The sequence below is a fragment of the Sus scrofa genome, chromosome 2, assembly GCF_054392235.1.
Source record: "Sus scrofa isolate SSC_HxYL_T2T_F1_AM1 chromosome 2, Sscrofa_HxYL_maternal_Yorkshire_Landrace_v2.0, whole genome shotgun sequence".
NCBI lineage: Eukaryota > Metazoa > Chordata > Mammalia > Artiodactyla > Suidae > Sus > Sus scrofa.
Genome location: NC_139384.1, coordinates 35402172 through 35426886, shown reverse-complemented (window position 1 = coordinate 35426886; position 24715 = coordinate 35402172). Strand labels below are relative to the sequence as shown.

At 35.3% G+C, this 24715-nt stretch overlaps 1 protein-coding gene across 1 annotated transcript in view; it reads right to left on the bottom strand.

The window, feature by feature from the left end:
- The window catches only part of KIF18A (kinesin family member 18A), an 87241-nt gene that overhangs the window by 49030 nt on the left and 13496 nt on the right, over positions 1 to 24715 (bottom strand). The window contains exons 4-11 of the mRNA XM_003122903.5: positions 21051 to 21155; positions 20522 to 20632; positions 19265 to 19462; positions 16661 to 16837; positions 14926 to 15000; positions 14610 to 14722; positions 9708 to 9870; positions 646 to 810 (exon numbers count right to left, since the gene is read on the bottom strand). Of these exons, the coding sequence (XP_003122951.1) occupies positions 646 to 810; positions 9708 to 9870; positions 14610 to 14722; positions 14926 to 15000; positions 16661 to 16837; positions 19265 to 19462; positions 20522 to 20632; positions 21051 to 21155 (1107 nt within the window). The remainder of the gene's footprint in view (positions 1 to 645; positions 811 to 9707; positions 9871 to 14609; positions 14723 to 14925; positions 15001 to 16660; positions 16838 to 19264; positions 19463 to 20521; positions 20633 to 21050; positions 21156 to 24715) is intronic.

Sequence of the window (24715 nt, the reverse complement as noted above, 5' to 3'; positions counted from 1 at the left end):
CATAATATAAGTAATTACTGACTGCATTTAAAGCTATTTTTGCACAAAACATCAAGTATTAAAATAAATTACCTACATAATGAAACCCCATGCAGTCTTGAAATGGAATTACTTTGTTCAAACATAAGAACTACTTCATAAAAGGATGCAATCACTTAAAAATAATGTTTAGGGAGTTCCCTTCATGGCTCAGGGGTTAACAAACCTGACCAGGATGCATGAGAACGAGGGTTCAATCCCTGGCCTTGCTCAGTGGGTTAAGGATCTGGCGTTGCCTTGAGCTGGGGTATAGGTCACAGATGCGGCTTGGATCCTGTATTGCTGAGACTGTTGCTCTGATTTGACCCCTAGCCTGAGAATTTCCATATGCCACAAGTACAGCCCTAAAAAGCATAAAAAAATTAAAAAAAAAAACCAAAAGCATTTAAAAGTAACTTTACTCTTCTGAAAGTATAGAAAAGGCAAATCTAGTAGGTAATTGGGGAGGCAGAAGGTATATTCAGTTAAAAACAGTAAAATGACTTAAATCTCTAGGAGACGGAACAAAAGTTGTCTTATGAAAAATATTTATCCAACAACTAAGGCTATGGGTTTAAAGAGCTCAGTTCGTACAAAATATATCCGAATATACAAACACATATGTACCTTTGGAATATGACCATTTTGACCTAAGAGTCCCATTTCGGTTTCGACACGATGGAGCCAATTAGTATTCTCATTAAATTGCTTCAATTCCTCCTCCCTTTTCTTCTCTAGATAGCAGCGGCGAGTTTTCAACATTGCAAGTCTATGATCTCGTTTGCAAGTGGCCTGAAAAATAATACATTTAATTGTCAACCTAATTTTTATGATATTTGATGTATATATTTCCTTTTAAGTATGCTACTCTAGTCTATTAAATTAGGCTATACTTTTGTACTTAAAGCTATTTCCCCTTTGAAATCTCAAAATACTACTGCTTGCAGGAAAATAGGAAATTGAGTTGTGAGTCATTTTTATAAAATTACATGTTGAGAATTTACAGTTTTAAGAAATACAATGGCCCAAGTGAAAATGTTAATATTCTTTTTTTTTTGGTGCTAAAATACACTCCTTTAAATGTTGCATTTGAAAAATTCATACTAGGTCTGATAATACTCAAGATTTCCTTTCTAAAAACAAAGCAGATGCATGGCCTGCCCCTGTCTTTCCTTCACTTTGAAAGATGTTAAGTAAAGTGTTCTGATTCTGCCTATAAGACCTTTAGATAGGCTGCAGCCAATGTTACAAGAGCGTTATAAGAGTGCTCATAGGGAGTTCTCGTCGTGGCACAGTGGTTAACGAATCCGACTAGGAATCATGAGGTTGTGGGTTCGATCCCTGCCTTTGCTCAGTGGGTTAAAGATCCAGCGTTGCTGTGGCTGTGGCATAGGCCAGCGGCTACAGCTCCAATTAGACCCCTAGCCCGGGAACTCCATATGCCGTGAGAGCGGCCCAATAAATGGCAAAAAGACAAAAAAAAAAAAAAAAAAAAAAAAAGAGTGCTCATAAATACTTGATCTCACAGATGGTTGGTTCAGAACCCATAAAGGATAGTCCAATTATTTTTGTTGTTTTATGTAGACATGAACTGAGATCAAAACTGGCCTTCTATTTTTTTACCCCAAGCATCTTGCACAGTCTCATAGACACTGTAGGCCAGAACTGCTTGACCTCTAAGGGCTATTTGCCAGAAGACACTCAATTCAGTAATAATCAGATATCACAGCTGGACTTGAGACAATAGATCCCCAAAGATTAGAACAAGCTCTTGCAGTTGGTTTTGGAAGTAGGGAACTATAAGAATGAAAAAAAGAATAGAAATTACATTTGAACTTGATAAAATATTTGACTCTCCTGGGAGTTCCCTTTGTGGCTCGGCAGTTAACAAACCCGACTAGGATCCATGAGGATGAGGGTTCGATCCCTGGCCTTGCTCAGTGGGTTAAGGATCTGGCATTGCCATGAGCCTTGGTGTAGGTTGCAGACTCGGCTGGCTCGGATCCCAAATTGCTGTGGTGTAGGCCAGCAGCTGTAGCTCTGATTCCACCCCTAGCCTGGAAAGTTCCATATGCTATATGGGCTGCAAGTGCGGCCCTAAAAAGCAAAAAAAAAAAAAAAAAAAAAAGGCTTGTCTTTCTCTAGGAGACTAGATCTTCTTCCTTCCTTAGTGTCTTTTATAAAAGATGGCTGACATCCTGGAAAAAAGCATTAAAGAAATTTGCAAAAATTGTAAAACAATGTCACTTTTCTCACTACCTCTTTTTGTTTGTTGTAGGAAACAGTTATCTTTCTTATATTGTCATGCAATAGGTAACCAATTTTTATCTAATTAACACATAAATGTATTTATTTTTGTAAATTTCAGTTTAAATTTCCAATAGAATATTGGTAGATGAAATCCATATAAACAAAAGCTCTTTGAGGGCCTAAAATTTTTGTTTTAAAGCAGAAAGGAATCTTGAACCCTGAAAAATTTAGAGCCACTGATATAACAGAATGTAGTACATGTGGCTTCTTGACTTTCTCCTGCTGTTCAGCAGGTGTAAAAACTTAGGAAAGTCAATCCCAGTGGGTCTTTCAGTCACCTCACCTGAAAAATGAACATGAGAGTACTGTACCTGCCTGAAGGAAGGCAGTTAAATTATCTTTACTTTGCTTTAGCATTTATAAACGTTATACATTCTCTCAGAGACCAGAGGAGGAAATAATCTGCAGTTCTAGTGGCAGTCAATATTTATTTGTGTGTGTTCGTTTTTTGTCTATTTAGAGCCACACTCATGGCAACATGGAAGTTCCCAGGCTAGAGGTCGAATCAGAGCTGCAGCTGCCAGCCTACGCCACAGCAACACCAGATCCGAGCTGCATCTGCGACCTAAACGACAGCTCACGCAACACAGTATCCTTAACCCACAGAGCAAGGCCAGGGATCAAACCTATGTCCCCATGGATACTAGTCAGGTTCATTACTGCTGAGACACGAAAGGAACTCCCAATATTTAATACCAAAAAGATCCCAAATGAAAATCCCCAAGTGTAGATTTTATGTTTCTACTTCTTTCAAAAAATTTTTTATTTTTATTTCTTATAGCCACCCTCAAGGCATGCGGCAGTTCCTGTGCCAAGGATTGAATCCAAGTCACTGCTATGACCTATGCTACAGCTGCAGCAAGGCCAGATCCTTTAACCTACTGTATCAGACTGGGGATTGAACCCATGCCTCTACAGTGACCAGAACTGCTACAGTAGTATTACTAACCCACCGCACCACAGAGGAAACTCCTTGAGTTTCTACTTCTAATGCTCATCAAATGCATCTTCTATGATAGTTCTCTATGGAGACATTTTCCATCAGGGTAATTACAATTGAATTACTGTTCTGAAGCAAATAGCAAGTAATTGTTTGGAAATAAATTTTAAAATATGTACGTTAAACCTGACATTAAAGTAAATTGTTTCCTATTAAAATTTCAAAAAAGCTTTATATACTTTATTAACAAAATCTCCAGAACACCACAAAAGGTCTTAAGTAAGAATAAATGTATAATTCTAAATTTTAGGTATTACTATTGCTTTGTACAAAAGGACTGACTGTTAACACAGCAAACTCATTATTTCACTACAAGTAATTTTTGTATTATCTTTGTATGGCCATAAATTACCCAGGAGCTTCACTTTAATACTACACTCAGAGTTCATACCCTAGAACCATTTACAGTTGAATCAATGAGATTCTTTTAGTAATTATGATAGTACATCTCCAAGATAGATATAAAATTCCCTGCCCTAGCAAGCAGTTTAGTACAACTAGTTTGACACTTCTATGAGAGCAAATAAACTCCACACGATATCTTCTTTTTTTTCTTTGTCTTTTCTAGGGCCGCTCCCGCAGAATATGGAGGTTCGCAGGCTAGGGGTTGAATTGGAGCTGTACCCACCGGCCTACGCCACAGCCACAGCAATGCGGGGTCCGAGCCACGTCTGCAACCCACACCACAGCTCACGGCAACACCGGATCCTTAACCCACTGAGCAAGGGCAGGGACCGAACCCAAAACCTCATGGTTCCTAGTTGGATTTGACAACCACTGTGCCACGACGGGAACTCCACACATGATATCTTCTTATATTTTTCAATAGTTTACAACCAATAAACTTAAGAGGTTTTATCTCCAATGCGTACCTAGTCTCTTAACAGCTATAAAAATTGGAATGTGGATTCAAATGACCAAAAGTAAGACATAAAAGGCAAGCAGAAGAATAAAGACACAAACAGAAAAAATATTAAAGAAACCTGCCAAATCATTTCCATATTCTAGGTCAATGTTTCTAAGGACAAACATTCAAAAGTCAATGGGATAAGTAAAACAGAGTAAATTAACCATTATTTAAATTATTTTGGGATTAAATACACCAAACTTATTAATTGTACTAACATTCTAATGTTCAAAAAATGGCAACTCAATTCTTTTTTTTTTGTCTTTTCTAGGGCTGTACCTGTGGCATATGGAGGTTCTCGGGCTAGGGGTCTAATTGGAGCTACAGCTGCAGGCCTACGCCACAGGCACAGCAGTGTCAGATCCGAGCCTTGTCTGCAACCTACACCACAACTCACAGCAACGCCAGATCCTTAACCCACTGAGCAAGGCCAGGGATCGAACCTGCAACCTCATGGTTCCTAGTCGGATTCCTTAACCACTGAGCCACAACGGGAACTTCTGAAACACAGTTCTAAGCTCTGATAATACACTACTCCTTCACTCCAAAGATTGCCTTTTAAGTATAAAAATAGATTGTAAAATTCCTAGCAACCAAAGCTGCCCACAAGTTGGCTCATTTCCTATATGGGTTGACTGTCTAATCCCCAACATGGTGAATATGTCTTGTATCATGTGCCATCTCCAATCTATTCATAGTGGTTAAATCTGGTAACTTCAGATTGAGAGACAGAGTCCTGTAATCAATCAATGATATTTTCTTTGGGAAAAGGAGTGAGTAGGAATTGGCAGGAAGTGCTGAATACAGTTATATAGTTCCCATACACTTTGACCTTCTAATGTGCTGTGCTCTAGTCAAACTGATGTCCTATTTAGAATATACTATTATTCCTTTTTATTTTTTTTCCCACTGATATTTTCATGCAAGGCCTAGGATAAATCTCTTCTCTCCACGAAGAAGCATTTCTTCACAACAAGCAGAAGCCACTGTTTTCTCCTTTGAATAGTTATCGCACCTAAAAAACTTATAGTACAGTAGAATGATTAAAAGTGCAGACTCTGAGGACAAAGAGTTGGAGTTTAATATTGGTTCAGCCACATTAATTAGGTATATAACTTTAAGAGAGTTTACTTGAATTCTCAGTGTCTCTGTTGCTTACAAATGGTGATAATATAGGATCTGCCTCCGAGACTTGTTATAAACACTAAATGAATTAATCCATGCAAAGGACTTTGAAAAGTATCTGGCACATAGTTAATGCTTAGTATTAGCTGTTTTTCTTATTGAACTACTACTTATATGACAACCCTATACTGCTGTCATTTTGATATCATTTTATTGCTCCAACTAGCTTACAAATAAATGAAGTACATTTAATGTCTCATACTTTTTTTTTTTACCTCCAGCATGACTAGCACAATGCTTTGCATATAAACAAAAGTGTTCAAAACAACCTGTTGTTAAAAGTTAAGATATTAAGTCAGTATCAGCTTTCCAAGACTGAATTTCTTGTCTTTTTTGAGAAATAAATTAGGTAGTTGTACCTTCAGATAACTAAGATTTATTTAATGGGTACCTACACAAAATTGAAAATAATTATTATCTTCCATTGAAAATTACTCTATAACATTATTAAATGCAAATAATTGCAATAATATATACAACTCTCAGAATATGAAATACAGCAGTATTTAAGAATTCCATTTATGGAGTTCCCGTCATGGCTCAGGGGACACGAATCTGACCAGTACCAGACTGATCCCTGGCTTTGCTCACTGGGTTAAGGATCCGGTGTTGCCGTGAGCCTGTGGTATAGATTGCAGACATGGCTGGAATGTGGTGTTGCTATAGCTGTGGTGTAGCCAGCAGCTACAGCTCTGATTCGACCCCTGGCCTGGGAACTTTCATATGCTGTGGGTGTGGCCCTAAAAAGAAAAAAAAAAAAGGAATTTCATTTATGAAACATATGAAAGGGTTTCACAACAGCAAACTGATATATTGATTCTATGAGAGATTTTCCCATGTTGAAGTCATGAAGTTTATCAAAACTACTGGCAACAGTTTTGTAGTTTAAGAAAGTTAAAGTACAACTATAGCAACAAATCTCAAAGATATAAATTCTGTTTCTTCTACCTTAAAAGGATGGGAGGAACATTTTGAATGCATTTGAAAAACAAAATTAAAAAGAAATTTTCAGGAGTTCCCGTTGTGGCTCAGTGGTTAATGAATCCGACTAGGAACCATGAGGTTGCGGGTTTGATCTCTGGCCTTGCTCAGTGGGTTAAGGATCTGGCGTTGCTGTGAGCTGTGGTGTAGACTGCAGACGCAGCTCAGATCCTGAGTTGCTGTGGCTCTGGTGTAGGCCGTTGGCTACAGCTCCGATTCGACCCCTAGCCTGAGAACCTCCACATGCTGCGGGAGCGGCCCAAGAAATGGCAAAAAGTCAAAAAAAAAAAAAAATAAATTTTTAGTATGCAAACATTAATAACTATCTATAGCCCTATGTTGTAGGGTAGTAGATTGCTACAGTTTGTTTACTTGTTTTCCAAAACTGAAACTCTGTACCATTTGACTAAAGCTTCCTGGTTTTGCTTTCCCCAGAGGCCCTGGCAACTACCTTTTGATTCTACTTTTAAGATCGACTATCTTAGTATTAGATTTTTAATGTAAATTTCCCTCCTTCTGAGCCTGGCATTTTTCACTTAGAAAAATGTCCTTCGGGTTCATCTATATGGCAGGACTTTCTTCTTTTTTTAAAAGCTGAAAGATAGTCTACCGCTGTGTATTAAAAATTGAGAGTAGGGTCATGTTATTAAGATACTGCAACTAATAATAAAGAAGGTGGGAGGAAATTCTGGAGGTGATGTACAGACTTATGGCATAGATTGTGGTGATGGTTGCACTTGTGTATATTATCTCCAAACCCATCATGTTGTCTACGTTAAATATGGATTTTTTTCTTTCTTTCTTTTTTTTTTTTTTTGTTGTTGTTGTTGTTGTTGCTGCTATTTCTTGGGCCGCTCCCGCGGCATATGGAGATTCCCAGGCTAGGGGTCGAATCGGAGCTGTAGCCACCGGCCTACGCCAGAGCCACAGCAACGCGGGATCCGAGCCGTGTCTGCAACCTACACCACAGCTCACGGCAACGCCGGATCGTTAACCCACTGAGCAAGGGCAGGGACTGAACCCGCAACCTCATGGTTCCTAGTCGGATTCGTTAACCACTGTGCCACGACGGGAACTCCGGATTTTTTTCTTGTATGTCAATCATACATCTCAATAAAGTGGTTCAAAATAAATGTATGTTCAGTAAATGAAGTACTAATTTTGATAATATAGTTTAAAAGCTACGGATAAACTCATATCCATGATATAACTATTAATACTTCTGATTAACTTCTTAGCATATCATACATTTCCCATTTCAGGGGCTGAAAATAACCCAAAATACTAGTTTTTAAAAATCATTATAAAATTTGATGGTGTTTAGACATTAAAAAATATATAAATATTTTATATATTATTGTTACTCCTGGGAAGGTGGGAAAAGAAGACTCACTTGGGATGGAAGTCTTAGAGGACTGGGAAGTTAGAAAGGTTTTAAAAGTAATATATGAATGTATCTCTTATATTACCTATGTGATTAAGTTATATAAAATATATAAGAATACAATTAACCTTATCATCAATGAACACCAAAACTGGGGGGAATCCAGTATTTTCAAATGTTTATTTTTCTGACCTTTAGTGATCTGGAATTACAAACCTTTAAGTACACATTCTTTTATCTTGCTTAGAACTCATGTTTCTTGAATTTAGTTCTTACTGACATCTTATTAGTCCTAGAAAATTCTAAGCCTTAAACTTTGCATATTATCCTTTTCCCATGTGTATTAATATATCTCCTTTTCTTCAGAATACCTATTAGATGAATGCATGATTTTCTAGTCTATCTTTCATGTAACAACATCTTGTTTATATTTGCTATTTTTTTATCCTGTATTTGATGTGATTTCTTCAGATCTCTCAGTTACTTAATTATCTCTTTAGCTATACTGAACATACATAAAAGCACAGGGATAACAGCACAGGCTCTGGAATTAGCTTGCATAAATTCAAGTCATAGCTCTAACTCTGTGACCTGTACGACCTTGGATAATATGACTTTTCCGTGCCTTGGTTTCCTCATTTTAAGTACAATAATAGTACATATCTCAAAGGGTTTTCTCAGAGTTAAATGAGTTAATGTATGTGAAGTCATTAAAACACTGCCTAGTATTATACCTATAAGGTGAAATTTTAAATTTCAGTAAATAAATCTTAAATTTCTAGAAGTTTCATTTGTTTTTTCATTTATGTGTTCTTTTTAATGATTTTTATTTTTTCCATTATAGTTGGTTTACAGTGTTCGGTCAATATGTGTTCTTATCTTTGACTCCTTTATTGTTAATTTCTTCTCTGATAACAATTCATTTTTATAGTTTTGATTGGATTGCTGTAGTATCTGGAGTTTTAAGGGTTCTGTCATATTTTCTAAGTCTGCCTTTTGTGGAGATTGTTTTATCACTTTTTTTTTGGTAATTTTGGACAGTGAATTCTCATTTCTAGTTTGAACTGAGAATCTGTTTCCCTGGGCTGATTCTGCATTGCTTTTGCCCAATTCCCTATAGATTATCACTGTCTGATACCATTTTCTATGTTAACTTCTCACTTTAGGGATTTGCTAAACAAAACACATGGTTGGTGAAAACTCAAACCTCAAATTCTGTGAAAAGTGTATTTGTAACAACAGTCTTCAAATGAGACTTTTTTTCCTTACCCTCAGCTTGGTTCCTTGTCTTCCTGTGATGGTTGGTGTACTTCCAATAAGGAGAGAAGGCTTCTGGGATTCCCGGCTTTATGTGGGGACTGTTATTCTAATTCTCTGTCTCCCTTGGGTCTCTTACCTAAGTAGTAGCGTGTATATATATATCGAAGCAGGGAGTGAAAGTGGTCTGTGTGTGCAGAGGGAAAGTGCAGTGTGTTGCTACATTAAATAATAAAACTGATTGAAAGTTGATCTCTCTTTTTTTAGCACTATGCAATGGAAATTATAACAACGTCAGTGACAAAATACTCTTCTCTAGGAAAAAAAAAAATCTGTAAACTACTGCCTACATCTGGAGTAGACTGCTCTCACTGCCCCACCTTGGTACCCAACTCTGAGTATGTTAAATTCCTGTTAAGCATTCCATCAACTCACAGAAGGAACAGTTATGACTGAAATTTTAGGTTGTTTCTGACACCTAGGAATTTAATTTTTTTTCTTGTATGTTTAACTATACAATTAAAACAATCTTTTTCACATTTCCTTCAATATTTCAGCTATTTGTATAGAATGGGTGATTACATAACACTGCCAATCAAATTTCTAGAATTGTAAGTTGCCATGTTTTACATTCTCTGAAATTTATTGATAAAGTTGTTAAATACCTTTTCCACTTTATCTTCAGAACACATCATTTCTATTTGCTTATGGCACTGTTGTTGATAGAATGATTTAAGTTCATTTTCCTTAAGTAACATTTCTAACTTCAGATATTCTTGCCTGATTTCTTCTCGATTCTGGAACAAGCAGTTAAGAATTTCTTGAAATCTACCAAAAATAAAACACAGAGAATCTCACCATTTGGTGACAGGTTATGTTTAATTACAGAAATGAATAAACAAGAGAATATACACCACTCACTGAATTATACTCAATGATAAACAGTAAATAAATTTTAATGACTGGTTCCTATTAAATTACAAAAATGTTTAGAAAGAATTTTGACTTTGTTTTTACAACACTGGGTTTCTTTCTCTCTCTCCTTTAGGGAACATCATGTTATTAAGAAATATAGGTATTATAAGGCCTCTGGTATTAGTTATACACTGCATTTTATTGATGTAACCCAGCTGCTTACCAAAAATAAAATATTTGGTGTGTAAGAAAAGGATGATAATCTGGATATGTACTATCTCAATTCATAAGGCCCCAGAAGTGACACTGTATTGAGTATTTTTTGGGTATTAACTTGCAGTGAAAAATAAGCAGTGGGTGGCATAATCATACGGTGCCTCTATGACCCTGTAAGGAAAGTGAGACAGCCAGCTTTTAGCTTCAGAACGTGTTACAGTGAAAACACGCTATATGGTTAAGTAACCCCTACAGACTGGCTAAGAGTAAGCTGACACTGTCAGGGCCCAAAACATCCAAGTTTACCATGTGGTAAATCTAGGACAGCCATTTCAGTCATTCCTCCAAAGGGCAATACAGATATAAAGAATCAGAGTTGAAGAGTGTGACTCACCTCCAAGTGTATAGACTTCAAGCTGAATCACCTCTATCAAGGCCCTAAAAGGAACCTATGATCCTGCATCCTCCAGGGTTAGCAGAACATTGGTCACAGCAATATTTTAATTTTATAAAAATAAATTTATACTTTAAGTCACAGATCAGGTCTGAGCTACTCTAGCAGTATAGAAAATTACATATACGCAAAACTAAGAAAAATTAACTGTGAAGCTTTTATTTTTTATTTAATTTTTTTTTTGTCTTTTTAGGGTTGCACCAGCAGCACATAGAAGTTCCCAGGCTAGGATCAAATCAGAGCTGTAGCTGCCAACCTATGCCATAGCAACGCCAGATCCTAGCCGCGCCTGCGACCTACGTCATAGCTTGAGGCAACACCAGATCCTTTAACTCACTGAGGCCAGAGATCCGACCTACATCCTCATGGGTACTAGTTGGGTTCTTAACCCACTGAGCCACAACGGGAACTCATAACTGTGAAGTTTTTAAAATAAAACAATAACAAAGTATACACATTTAAAAATAAATGTTCTTTGGTCAGAATTTTAGATATATTTGTAAGGATCCGTGGTAAAAACACTGACAATTTACGTCAGTAGTTCTTAATGAAATTCTATTGGGAATGAATATAAACCACAATACATCGACTTTACCGCAGTTTTGTCAAAACTGATAAATATTTCATAGGAAGTATGTACGGACATTGCAATTTCATTGTATTATATTACAACAACGCTAATGCCAGTAAATGATTTGATAAGTTATCTTTAGGTTACACCCAAAGATAATTTCTTAGCTTTTCTATAATACTTCATCCAAGGACATAGTTAAATATTTGTCACTTTTGAAATTTTATGGTCGAGACTTATTTTAGTTGGTGATGTTTAGTGACTAGGATGGAAAGAAGGGAACTGGTATCAAAATTTCTATAGAGCTCGATAAAATACAAAACAAAACAAAAAAAAGCTATCCTTTTAAAATGAAGAGTTCTCTGGTAGCTCAGCAGGTTAAGAATCTGGTGTTGTCACTGCTGTGGCATGGGTTCAATCCCTGGCCCGGGAACTTCTGCATGCAGCAGGCGCCACCCACCAACACCTTACCCCTCCCAAAGAGTCCAAAGAGACTGACTAGTAATAACTATTTTCAAGTCATTTAAAACACTCAAGTAGCTAGAAAACAAAAATCTTTCCCAATCAATTTTAGGTGATACTCTATGAATTCCAGAAAATTTTCGTGGTATAGTCACAAGTGATGTTTTATAATTACTCTGTATAATGAACAATTATACTTTCTTCTTATGATTTTTTTTCACTATTTTTCCGAGTAGCTTTAACAGAGAGAAAATACTGCATAGTCTTCCCTTTATCTCTTTAAACTTCATATACTTCTTTCAGGAGACAGATGCTTTGAGAAAAAAGTGACAAAGGCTTTGGGCTATATAGTTATATTATTACCTTCTTTATAAGTACAAGTAAATTATTTAACCTACTGAGTGAATTAAAACTCAAATTTCTTTACTGTTGTTTAAGTCATTCTGAAATATGAAAAATACCCAAATAAGTGTTTATTTCATAGCTCAGGCCATCTCTCTTTTGAATAATTTTACCAAAAAGAAAGAGTCAATGATTTAAAGCTATCAACTCCAGAAAAGTCTACTAATTCCTAAGGTTTTAATTGATAACTAGATCTGGTTAAGCAGCACTGAGCAATTCTGTGCAAGCAATGACTCCAAATTTGGGTAGTTAGTGACTGCTTTAATATTCAAGAAACTCGTATCCACACAGAGAGACAGCTGCATGAGGACCAACTCCACATTTGACTAACAAAATAAAATAATACAACTAATAATATATCGGAGTTAAAATCTTTGTCAAGACTAAATGCTTAACAAGGAATCACTTTTACTTGTTATTTTTTATACTGTAAAATTGATGAGATCATAACAAAAAACACCATAAGACTAATAAAATATAACAACTTTATCTTGCCCATGGGTTGTTAGATGGATTAACATAAAATAATTTAAACATTTTAGAAAATCTCCAGTATAAATAGCTTTTGTACTATAACAACAAATAGGTCAACTTTACACTATATGAAACACTGACTCATTGTCATTGATAGAAATGTCTAATTACTTCTTATGTTATTTGAAAATAGAATAGTATGGGAGCAAAAAGATTAAGATTTTGAAGAGATGATACATAGTTCTTGCTCTTATCTGTAAGTGAGAAAATAATTCTCCACTTCAAATCTCAGAACTGTGTAATAATCAGATGAAATTGAGGGCCTAAAAATCATCAAGAACTATAGTCAGGTACAAAAATAAAGTGTTATTTTACTAGAAGTCACCTTAGCATCTGTGCTCAACTGAAACTGAAAAAATTATTTTTTTCAAATCAAGGATATTTTATGTAAACTTCATTATACAAATCCGGCATATAAAGACATTGTACTTGAAACTAGGTTCAAAGTCACTGTCTATTAGTCTTTCTTATGTACACTAAGACACCTTCTACAAACTCTAGAGTTTTAAAACACTGTGAATAATCAGTGGTCTAAGTTGTGGTTAGTTTCTCATACTAATGACAATAGAAAATCAGCTTTAGAGAATGTTAAATAAGTTTAACTTTACTCAACTTCAGAGTTGAACAGCTTCCTTTACTACAGGGCCTCTCAGAACTTTAATATGCTGATATACTTTGGAAATCTCTTAGATTCATTAAGGAATAATTTCCAAACTTGTTTGACCCAAGAATTCCTTACTGTCTTCTAAACTTGGAACTACTCAAGATCCATAGATCCATAGAATTTGAACCACTGTCCCAACAGAAACTCTCTTAGTTACTTAGGAAAAAAGTACCTATGAGTACTGTGTTATAGCTTTCTTCTTTTTACATTTACCTACTAAGAAACTAGAGGGAATCTATCATATTTCTGTATCAATTTATATCACTGACAGAAGTCCCTTCAAATAATTAACCACTCAAACTTAATAAGTGTATTATTAAAGCTATGTAAAGTCAAGAAAGGGTAAATATGATTTACATGAACCATATAAATAGTGATAATGCCTGATGTGATTGCTTGAATGTTTGTGTCCCTCCAAATTCCTATATTGAAACCTAACACCCAAGCTGATAGTATTAGGAAGTGAGGCCTTTGGGAGGTGATCAGGTCATGAGGGTGGAGACCCCATGGATGGGATTAGCACCCTTATAAAAGAGCCTCCAGAAAGATCTCCCTCTCTTTTGGCTATGTAAGGATCAAGAAGTCTACAACTTGAAAGAAGTTCCTCACCCAACCTTGCTGAAACCCTTTCCTCAGACTTCCAGTTTCCAGAAGTGTAAGAAATAATTTTTTGTTTGTTTATAAATTATCCAGAAATGGTATTTGTTATATCATCTGGAAGGGACTAAGATACTACAGAAGAAAAATATGAAAACTACTAAAAATTAATTTCATAAGTGACATAATTGGTTTTACTGTCTTTATCTTACAGAGATAAGACCTATGAGACCATATCTTATACCTAGGTTCTGGTTCTCATTATCTTTATAATCACAATTAAAATTACCTGATTGCCAAAGTGTACAATTATAAGACTAATCAGTGACTTCCTGAATTTAGTTGAGAATATATAAAGACATACAACAACAGCTGATGGTAACATAAAATATCTGACTAAATTTTAGGGAGTTCCCTTTGTGGCTCTATGGTTAATGAACCTGAGTAGGATCCATGAGGATGAGGGTTCAATCCCTGGCCTTGCTCAGTGGGTTAAGGATATGGTGTTGCCATGAGCTGGATGTAGGTTGCAGATGTGGCTTGGATCTGGTGTTGCTGTGGTTGTGGTATGGGTCTGCGGCTGTAGCTCTGATCTTACCCCCAGCCCAGGAACTTCCATATGCCACACGTTTGGTCCTAAAAAGCAAAAAAAAAAAAAAATCTAAACAAAAAAACCAACAACCAAAAACTGACTAAATTTTAAACGTGACTTTAATAAAATCCTCAAACTGAGACCTTAAAGTTATTTTTACCTTTCAATTTCTTTTTCCTGAGGATTTGGAATCATTAACTTTGCTTTGTTATTTTCATCCATAAAGGCTTTCTGTTCTTCATAGGCCCTTAGTTTTTCTTTTAACATTAAAATCTAGTAGAGAGAAACAGTAGATAAAATACAAATTATTTGTCTCCATTATTCATAGACATAGAAAAATTTTATCTGTGAAAAATAACTAAGTGAAATTTCATTGTAATAGGAAAGCACATTAAAGTTTTAGACAATAAAGACTGTAGCATCCCATAAATGAGGAACTGAAGGAGATCAGCAACAATGTAAAGAGCAGACATTACCTCTTTCTTCTGTTCATTGCATATCTTTACGTACTGAGTTATATGATTATCGAGGTTAAGAACATTGCTCTTCAACTGTTAAAAAAAAGAAATTATGATTGTGTGTACATAGATATATAGATAATAATTGCATAATTATAGACATGAACCAAATGGCACCACATCCTCACTAATTCAGTTTCATGAATACAGAATTTGTGACAATTATGATCATGTGACAATAATGATAAATTATGTTCATGTTTAAAATCTATGACAAGAGGATATGCTGAGCACATTAATAACTAATTTATAAAAGAAACTGCCTTACTATCTGAGAAAAGGTCCTTTAAAGAACTTACAGGAGTTCCCGTCGTGGCTCAGTGGTTAACGAATCTGACTAGGAATCAGGAGGTTGCGGGTTCGATCCCTGGCCTTGCTCAGGGTGTTTAAGGATTCGGTGTTGCCATGAGCTGTGGTGTAGGTCGCAGACGCAGCTCAGATCTGTTGTTGCTGTGGCTGTGGTGTAGGCCGGCGGCTACAGCTCCGGGTAGACCCCTAGTCTGGGAACCTCCATATGCCGTGGGTGCGGCCCTGAAAAAGACAAACAAACAAACAAAAAAGAACTTACAGAGCATTCAGTCACATTATAATAAAATTATTTTTGTTTGCCTTTTCCTTCCAAGAAATAGAAATAATTTAAATTTTTACCCATTTTTAAGTTCAAGTAGTTTTTAATGAGGTTTTAATACATTTTTTTCTTTTTATAAAAGTATGGGCCCCTTAGCAGCTGTGGAATAGTGGAAAGAACATTAAACATGTAATCCAACTACTTTATTTTGAGGCCCTGACCATTTCTCACTTAACTTAGAGTTTAACACTTAAAACTCTCAATATGTGATTTCTCAACCAGAGAGTTAAAAATGCCTTCCTCATGGGTTGGTGTAAGGATTGCATGAAAAAAGTGTGTGAAAAATCTTTGTATACCCAATACATTACAACCTTTCCCAATTTATAATATAAACATTTCTCTGAGGAAGACAATAAACCACTCATCTTTATGCAATGGGACAGCAAAGGGGTAAGTGGGAAAGAAGTCCTCATACCATCATCTCTAGGTCCATTCTAACCCTGAGATCCTGTGATATATTTTATATATACATCATGTTTGACTTAATTTTTTAAAATTAACCCAAATTATTGGCAAAAATACTGACCTAATCAATCATTACTATATTGCTGGAGCTATACAGATTGGTTACATCAATATCATGAATGTGAAACAAATTATTTTCAAAAGGGTATGCACTTTATAAACTGAGGCAGATATATCTACTTACAGATGAAGTAACTCAGTCTTGGAGAGGTTAATTAACATGTCTATGGTTTCACATACAAAATGTTGGTGTTGGGCTATAGCAGAGCATCAGCTTTGGCTGAAACAAATGTGCTAAGGCCTTGAAAAATTACACCAGAATGCCATTAAAATAACATGCCACAATGTGTAAAAGGTTAGAAAAAAAGGCACTAAAGCATCCTAGCTCCCAAAAGACTAAATAATAGCATCTATTGTGTATATAATCAGGATGCTTAATCCTTTAGTGTCTTAGGTAATGCTCAATCGAGCTAGTAAAGACATTTTTAATCTTGATTCTTAACTCACTGGTAGAAATTCAACTCTAATTAATATTTTGCTATAATTACAAAAAGGAAAAAAATGCACCCAGTTAAAAAAAGGTAGAGTAAACACACTTACAGAAGATTTAATGTCCTTTGCACGGTTAGCATACTTAAGAGTGTTATATGTGTCATCGTAGAAGAGAGAGGATGGACTAACAGCAGCTATCATTATAGTTTGACAGTTTCCTCCAAGAGAATCCTTTAACAAGCGAGTAAGCTTACTATTTCTGTAAGGAATATGCTGATTCTTTCTCTAAAAGACCAAAAAAAGAATTCTTATGTCATTTTTCACATTCAAATGCAACCTGCTACCATCTCACTGTAAGAATTTAAGCACTACCCAACTTTGTCCAGACTTAGTAAACATAATTGGTGACCAAAATGATGATAATGAATCTTATGGGATTACTCAGTGAATATACAAAATAAATATCCAAGTGAAAGATTATTATCTCCATTTGATTAATATGAACTTCAATCATAAAATATCAACGTTTTGTTAGTTGTGATAAGTATACCACATTAATGTGAAATGTTAACAACAGAGGAAACTGAGTGTGGAGTACATTTAGCAAAATTTTTCTGTATTATCTTGGTAACTTGTCCATATCTAAAATTATTCAAAAATAAAATGTCCATTAGAAAAATAATGCCATTCACTTTTTAAAGTGAAATTAAAATACAAAAGTAATATATACCCCATAGAAATATACAAGACGGAAATGATAAAAATCCTGTGTGGCATACTTCTCTCCTTAAATAACCACCTAACATGTATACAAACTAAATTATAGTTATAATCTTACAGGTAGTTTTTCTCAAAGCACAGTTCTGAGAGAATTTAATTTGTCTAGGTTTCCTTTTACTTTAAAGATACAGTTTTGATATTAAAGTAACAAATTTTCCAAACTCTACCACTTCTATATAAAAACAGAGCAGTATTACATTAAGCTAAACACAACCTTATGCTAGCCAATGTAAATCTTTAAGATTACAGAAGAGAAAAATGAAGCTAAGCAAAAAGTGACATGATTTGCCTCAGGTCACATGGCTGGTAATACATAGTCTAGACACAGTCTAGCCCTAGGTCTCTCAACTACCAGTAGTACTATGCCTCCCAAACAGTGTTATGGGTAAACTATTAGGAATGGCTGAAGTTTAGGAAATCTGTCTCTATGCCATGCTGTCTGTTTACATGTTTCAGATTTTAACTTAGAATACAAAATACATTTTGCTTTTGTAATCTTCATGTGATTTCAGCAATTTCCCTTTTAAGAAAGACTTTCCAAAAAATTTTAACATACTTCATACTAAACCCAAATGCAGCATTTTAAAGAATTTAACAGTAATTTTCCTAAAGTTTTTGAGTCTGGTTTGAACATAAATTAAATGATCATATTTTAACTTTTAAAAAAGGAAGTCATTTTTATAAACACAGGAGTTTTCAAATATGCTATATTCTAGTAAGCAAACTGGCATATAGTAGAAGTAAATTTTTTTGCTTTTTAGGGCCACACCCTCGGCATCTGGAGGGTCCCAGGCTACAGGTCCAGTCAGAGCTATGGCTGCTGGCCTATGCCATAGCCATACCAACGCAGGATCTGAGCTGCGTCTGTGACCTACACCACAGCTCACGGCAATGCCAGATCCTTAACCTACTGAGCGAGGCTAGGGATCAAACCCACAACCTCATGGTTCCTAGTTGGATTTGTTTCTGCCATGCCAGAAGTAAAATATTTTTAAATGCCCCAAAGGCATCTAGCAAACATTATCTTATTACGTGATTTAATTACATTTTATATCTTAAACTTGTCTTCCTAAGAAAAATCAACACTCTTTAATATTTAATTTTATAATATGTATATAAAATACTAACCAGACCAGAATTAAATTTTTCTAAAATGTGTTTTTTGTTTTCATACCAATTCATCATGTTTGCTGTATAGTGATCATTAAATGGTCATTTAAAAATCAAATTCAAAATAAAAGGTGAGAAAGTACCATAAAATATTAACAATATGGTATTCAATACTTTTCATTCAATAAATTCTGATCCTAAAACTAGAAGTTAAAATAAAACAAACATAAAAACTCCATAGCTTTATTTATATACTAGGCTCTCTGAGGTCAATGCTCTGTATATAAACATTATTGCTATATTCTTAAAATCTGATTTGTAAGAGACCTTTAAAAAAAAAAATTCTAGGAGTTCCCATCATGGCACAGTGGCATGAACCCAACTAGTATCCATGAGGATGCAGGTTCAATCCCTGGCCTTTCTCAGTGGGTTAAGGATCCGGCGTTGCAGTGATCTGTGGTGTAGGTCGCAGATGCTGCTTGGATCCAGAGGCCCTAAAAAAGACAAAAGAAAAAAAAAATTCTATGGCTGCACCCATGGCATATGGAGGTTCCTGGGCCAGGGACTGAATCCAAGCCCCAGCTGTGACTTACACTGCAGCTGCGGCACCATCAGATCTTTAACCCACTGTGGTGGGCTGGGGATTGAACCCATGTCTCAGCAGTTACCCAAGCTGACGCACTCATTCTTAACCCACTGTGTCACAGCAGGAACTCTTGTAAAAGACATTTAAAACAAAATTATCTTACATAATATCTGTCTAGGAATTATACGTATTTCAATATTTCAAAATATTTAAACAAATAAACATATATTACCTACCTTTGTATCTGCTAAGGCATTGATAACATTCCCAAGAGCTAAAAGTGATCGATTAATATTCGTGCCTTCTATAAACCGGGTCCCTTTAGCACTAGTAGAACTGGCTCTCTCAGACCCTGCTAGATCAATGAGCGACATCTTGGCAATTCGGACATTTTGATTGATACTTGCTGTTTTATCTTGTTGTCTCAAATAAATCTTTTTGAAATTATGGAAGATTAGGGAAAATAAGGATTAGATTTCACAAAATTAAAAGGGAAACATACACTTTATTTTTTAAAAAGCAGGAAACCAATTATTTTCATTTAAAGACAAACTGAACAAGGTATAACCTGACTGGCTAATATCTAAGAGTACCAGAAGTAATTACCAAAGTTGAGAAAAATTTGAAAATGAAAAGGATTCCTGTAGGTGTATAAGAGGGCGAATAACTCCTGGCTCTGGTCAAAATGACGGCCACTTACATTCTAGTAACTCTTATACTGTAGGGTCTACGACATTTTGGGGAAATCTCTGTGTTCCAGATAAGCATTTTTCTCAAAATTACTGATAAATAGTCAGTGGTAAGAATAGAAAAGATTAATAAAATTCTGTGGGACTGATTAATAAAATTTTATGGGAAAATTTTCTGAATGACTTATTGCCTCAGATTTCAATTCCTTAAACTATAACAATTTCTTGCTATGAGTTTCACATAGCATAATCCAGAATAAAGCTGTATTATCAATTGTATTTCAACAGAACCAGGAACTATAAATAATAACTACTAACCTATGCTTTAGCCTTTTCTAGAACTGTATTCCTAAAAAGCACTTTATCACTGAATCACATATTTCCTTAAGGAATCCAACTATTTACATGGTCACCATGGTGAAATTTCTTTAAAAAGTGCATCAGTATCCCCCCCCACCTCAATTTACTGTCTATAAATCTAGATCTATAAAGAGAAAGTTTGTTCTGAATATAAGATTATCTTTTGGAAAGATACTTTAAAAAATAGAAAAGAAAACCTCTAACAATCACTTTACTATCTTTTACTTTCACAATGGCAAAATTTTACATTTCTGACTTACAAAAATCTCATTTCTAAATATTCTTGATACAATGTTCTCAAAGCTGCAAAGTAAAGGAAGTGCTGAGAAATAAAGTTGACAGATAAAGAGATTTTGTTTTGTATTTGTGAAAATTATCATCCGAACATATGGCTTCATTTATTTTAAATTCAATTTTAAGAGTGATAGTCTAGTGACCTGTTACCTGGAAAACAGCATGAGAACGAGAAGATGTAGCATTCATATCAGTGGGATGCTGTGTCCTGTTTCTGTTTCCATTATCCAACAACTGCAAAATTTCCTCTGAGGATTTAGGCTAAAGAAGTTTTAAAGTAAAAGAAAAATAAATAAATGAGCTATTGATCTTTAAATTTTTAAATAAATTATCAACAAATAAGAAGCCTTTTAAGGATAAAATAAAGGGTAAGAAAATACTTCTTATAATTAAATTCCATTAAGTATTGACTGTGTATCATTTGCTTAGTACTTTGGTGCTATATGAAAAACAAAAGATTAATCTCTCTGAGGAGATAAACTGTAAATATATTAAATAGAATAATATACTATATTAAATGTTCAAGTGGATTTTAAAAAGAAAAGCCCATTCAACTATTTCAAAGGAAAATAAGACTGAAGATATGCCCTGATTATTTTAATTCTACGCTTATTTTAAAATATCTAAATGGCTAAATAACTTGCTATCTGAACAGCAAAAAAGAAGTTTATAAACATACCTGATGTAAAGTCAACCCTTGAACGACTACCCCTTTTTGGGCATCTTCCCGGACAGCAAGTGGCCCTGAATTTACTAAGAGGTCACGAATCTGTTCATTATAGACCTTGAAATAAAAAGAACTAATGTTGAAACAACAGTGATAGGCACACACACACATGCACACATTGCTGATTAAAGGTTATATCAGAATTTTATCTCAAAGAGAAGCAGCAGCTCATTTCCATTCATCTCATCTCTTCTAGCATACATTGCCATTACTTTCCTAACATTTGAGAAAACAGAAGAATTTGATTAATTACATATGAACTTAAATTTAAGAGGTGGAATCATTAATACTCTCCTAATTCCCAATTTGATGAGTACAAAGAAACAGAAATAAAATAGCTGGAACTGCCTTCTCTTATTTCCTGGAAATATATAGGACACATGGTCTTGGGAAACTCTAATGGATCTGAAAAGTAAGTTATACAGAAGTAGCATGGCTTTTACTGGAGAAGACATTTATTTTTTCATGATGACCGAAGAGTCCAAATTTGTAAAATTTTAGAGCTTAAAAGTTAAAGAAAACACATACTCAAAAGCAGATGTTAGGAGCTCCTATCATGGCACAGTGGAAATGAATCCAACTAGGAACCATGAAATCTGAGGGTTCGATTCCTGGCCTCATTCAGTGGGTTAAGGATCTGGCATTGCCGTGAGCTTGTGAGCTGTGGTGTAAGCTGGCAGCTGTAGCTCCAATTGGACCTCTAGCCTGGGAACCTCCATATGCTGCGGGTGTGGTCCTAAAATGAAAAATAAATAAATAAATAAATAAAGAGTGGATGTTATTTATTTCACTTACCCTTTAATCACACTAAGTTAAACATGTAATTCTTAATGATAATTCCATAATGGGACACCCTTGTCCACATGTGAATGATGAGGGAACTAAGGCCCTAAGAATTAAGTCATCTGTCCAAAATCACAGCCACAAAGTTAATAGCAGAGCAGGGTCAGAGTCCAATATCCTCACTCTATTGCACAGCATTGACTGCACATCTGCATTTTATTAAAAAAACTTTTTGTTTTGTCTTTTTAGGGCTGCACCCTCAGCATCTGGAAGTTCCCAGGCTAGGGGTCAAATCAGTGTTGCAGCTGCCAATCCAAGCCAGATCAGCATAGCCACAGCAATGCCAGATCCGAGCCTCACCTGCAACCCATACCATAACTCACAGCAATGCCAGATCCTTAACCCACTGAGTGAGGCCAGGGATTTGAACCTTCATCCTCATGGATACAAGTAGGATTCATTTCTACTGAGCCACAACGAAAACTCCCACATCTACATTTTAAATTTTTGATAATTTTTTTTCTAGTAATTTCTGTAAATAATGTACAGAAATAGTACAATTGACCTGATTTTATGCTTTTACCAAAGTTTTTTACTGGACAACAAAATGACAATTACACCTATTTGATAATACTTAAAAAAAACACATATAGGAGTTCCTGTCATGGGGCAGCGGAAATGAATCCTAGAAACCGTAAGGTTGTGGATTTGATCCCTGGCCTCGCTCAGTGGGTTAAGGATCCAGCATTGCCGTAAGCTGTGGTGTAGGTTGCAGACGTGGCTTGGATCTGGCGTTGCTGTGGCTCTGATGTAGCCCAGAAGAAACAGCTCTGATTAGACCCCTAGCCTGAAAACCTCCATAAGCCACGGTGCTGCCCTAAAAAAAACAAAACAAAACAAAACAAAAAAACAAAAAATGTAAAATTAAGTCTCTAAGAATTATTTTCTGTCACGTCCATTTTCTATAAGTAGCCCAAAGTGATAATCCATTCCTGGTAAAATTTTCTACAATGAATGATAGCTATTTCGAAATATAAGAACTTCTTAAAAGTAGTCAAATGATAATATAAAGAGAGAATTTTTTGGTTCTTATTCATCTGATAAGCGGCAATTACTTTTTAAATGATTCTCTTTAGCCACTTCAATCATACAAAATACACAAAAGTCACCCTCAAGTGGAGAATCACCTGGGAATTTTTTTTTTTTTTTTTTTTTTTTGGCCGCCCTGCAGCACATGGATCAGATCTGAGCCACAGGTGTGACCTACACTGTAGCTGCGACAACACTGGGTGTTTAACACACTGTGCCAGTCGTCTGGGATTTGACCTGCATCCTGTCCCAGTGCTTCAGAGATGCTAAGGATCCCATCACACCACAGAGGGAACTCCCCTGGAAGCTTTTAAAAAACACAGATGCCTCAGCCACAATCCAGACCTATTAAGTTAAAATATCCAGGGGGCGAGGCCTTGGCATGTCTATTTTTAAAAAGCTCTACAGCCAATTCTGGTGCATAGCCTGAGTGGAAACCATTAGATTAGACTTTGCCTACCATTAATAAAATGAAAGCAGATTAAAAGAAGGAAAAAACAATTAAAAATATTATAAAAATAACCAAACTTTAAAGTTCTCCCAGTTATAAAAGGATTTAAGGAAGAAATAATGCATACTGCTATGCTCTCTTCCTAATTAATTTCAGAAAAATTCTTTTCAATACTTAACTATAGAAAATGAATTTCAATTTTCTTATATCACCAAGTTCTACAGACTGACAAGAAAATTTTTAGCAACATAATCTTAATCAGTTTTTGAAATGTGAAAACACTCTCAGCAGAAAGCAAACTATAAGATATCAACAAGACTGTTGACAACTAGAAATTTACTCTCTGACACTGCAAATGAATAGGCAATACAATCAGGGATTTATGTTTCTGCACTGGTTTCTGAAACACTATCTAAATACAAAGTTAGAGTGATACTTAGTTTTGATTTATTTAATGTCAATGATTAAGAGGGTAGAAGCCCTCAAAGAAAGATGGGATATGCCAAAGGATACAAGAGATAGCATGAAGGAGTCTCATCTGGCCAACATGGCACAATCTGAACATATCAATAAATACATAGAAAAAGGGATTACAGGCTACAGAATAATGTTAGGAATCCATAAGTCTACATTGATAACAGTAAAGGAAATAGAAAGCTCTTCCTTATAGTAGAAAGCCAACAATAACGCAGAGGAAATAATGGAATTCAAAAATCACTATAATCTGCCATCAGAGTAGTAACTGCTTCTGGCACGAATCACCCATGAATGCTAAAACTAACAGGTTAAAGTTTGAGGAGTAAGAGGATATTTACATTGTTTCCCTACAACTTACTTATCAATTATAAGGGTTAAAGTGGTACGTTTACAGTGGAAAACCTCATAGACATCAGCAAAAGGAAACTGATCAAAGTTAACATAGCCATTAATGGGACTAACTAATTATATAAGCCTCTTAATATGATATTATATCAGAAGAGCTCATCATCACATCTGTGGTATTCCTGCCAGTGGAGAACCTTAATGCAATCATGACAAATCCAAACTAAGGGTTTTATGACAGCAACATAAAATACAATGAAGAAAAAAATCCAGATTAAGGGAACTAAGAGATGAATTGCAAATGAGTGTAATCATTTCCTTAGAATTTTTAGTAAAGTGCATTATTTAGAATAATTAACAAAACCTCATTAAGGTCTCTAGATTAGATAGTAGTGTATCATTGTTAGTTTCCCAACTTTGATTAACTATTCAGTGGTTATTTAAGAAATTTCTGGTTTTGGAGTTCCCATTG